Here is a 1,283-nt window from a genome sequence, read left to right on the forward strand (position 1 = left end):
ATATTCTAGCAACCAAACGGGGCCTAAGGGAATGACGTCTAGAATGTTACAACAGAGAATGAACGTCCTCTATTGCCAAAAGAAGGGAGTGTGATTCACACATCCAAGCTCTTATCAAATGCAAGTCATAATCATTCAATGATCAGCAATGAGACTTTCATCGCTATTTATCCTTTTCTTCATCCTTCTAGAAGGAACTAAAATGTTAATTAATTGCAAGAGCTAGAAGCTTCCTCCTTCCAATAATTAATGCATACCCTAAAAATTCCTCCCTAGCAATAATTAATTAAATCACGAGAGGCTTCTGTCCTTCCAATAATTAATACATACCCTAAAAGCTATTAATACAAAGCCACCTTTTAATTTTTAATTGAATGACTAATTTTTCTTATCCTCCACTTAGACTTTGGAGAACGTGCAGGCTAAAACATAGGAACATTACATTTTTATAAGAACTATAAAACTATGATGTATGAAGTGACGTTATATGGTTATAATACTAGATTGGCATGTAAATTCTTCTTTCTGGAGATGGTTTGCTAGTGTTAATATTCATTTACCAGAATGCTGTTCTAAATTAAACTAAGACGAAAAAAAACAGAGGAGAATACATTTAAAGAATAATTGAATGAAAAAAGTAACGATGTATTTACAATTAAAAGTGGCCATTACATTACCATAATGGATGATGGTGTGAAGGGGAAAGTAAGGAAGTCGGGAAGCGGAGAAAGAGGCACCAAATTTTCCAATTTCTCAGAAAAATCCTCCTCTTCATCGCTTACATCAATTATAATCTTTTTACAAGACTCCTCTTTGATACTCTTTCTGCGCTTCTTGTTGCAGGGCTCCACATGACCAGACGCTGAGGCCCACGCAGCATAGGCAGATCCGTTTAGGGGAAAGTTGAGGAGAGCCTTGGATCCTCTCATTTTGTAAGCGGCGCGGTCATATGCTTCAGCGGCTGCCTCTGGACTGTCGAAAGTTCCAAGCCAAATGCGGGCCCCACGCCTGGCGGAGTCCCTAATCTCCGCTGCGAATTTTCCCCAAGGCCTGCGACGAACTCCTCTGTAATGACGCTCATACGGAACAGAAATCTGAACAGACGGATTAATTGTCCGTCTATTACCGCTCTTCAATTCCTGATCTCCGTCGGAGAGATCAGCGGATGAGAAAATGATATCTTCGCCGAGCAAATGCAACGAAATCTGTTGCAGAGCTGAATAATACTCTTCACTCATCATTTTCATCGCCAAATAACGAGTTTGAATGAAGTTAAGTTTATT

General features: G+C 39.3%; 1 protein-coding gene across 1 annotated transcript; it reads right to left on the minus strand.

Annotated features, from left to right (window-relative positions):
* Positions 1-624: 624 nt before the first annotated feature.
* Positions 625-1,283, minus strand: LOC149550973 (ethylene-responsive transcription factor ERF104-like). Its single transcript, XM_089789609.1, has one exon. It carries the CDS (start codon positions 1,245-1,247, stop codon positions 669-671), a length of 579 nt encoding a protein of 192 aa, XP_089645735.1. The 5' UTR covers positions 1,248-1,283; the 3' UTR covers positions 625-668.

Source organism: Cupressus sempervirens, chromosome 6 (genome assembly GCF_028749045.1).
Source record: "Cupressus sempervirens isolate cs-2001-9-10 chromosome 6, ASM2874904v1, whole genome shotgun sequence".
NCBI classification, from domain to species: Eukaryota; Viridiplantae; Streptophyta; class Pinopsida; order Cupressales; family Cupressaceae; genus Cupressus; species Cupressus sempervirens.

Excerpts from the sequence above, each read along its gene's own strand:
- LOC149550973 (XM_089789609.1), bottom strand. The coding sequence starts at position 1,247 with ATGAAAATGATGAGTGAAGAGTATTATTCAGCTCTGCAACAGATTTCG.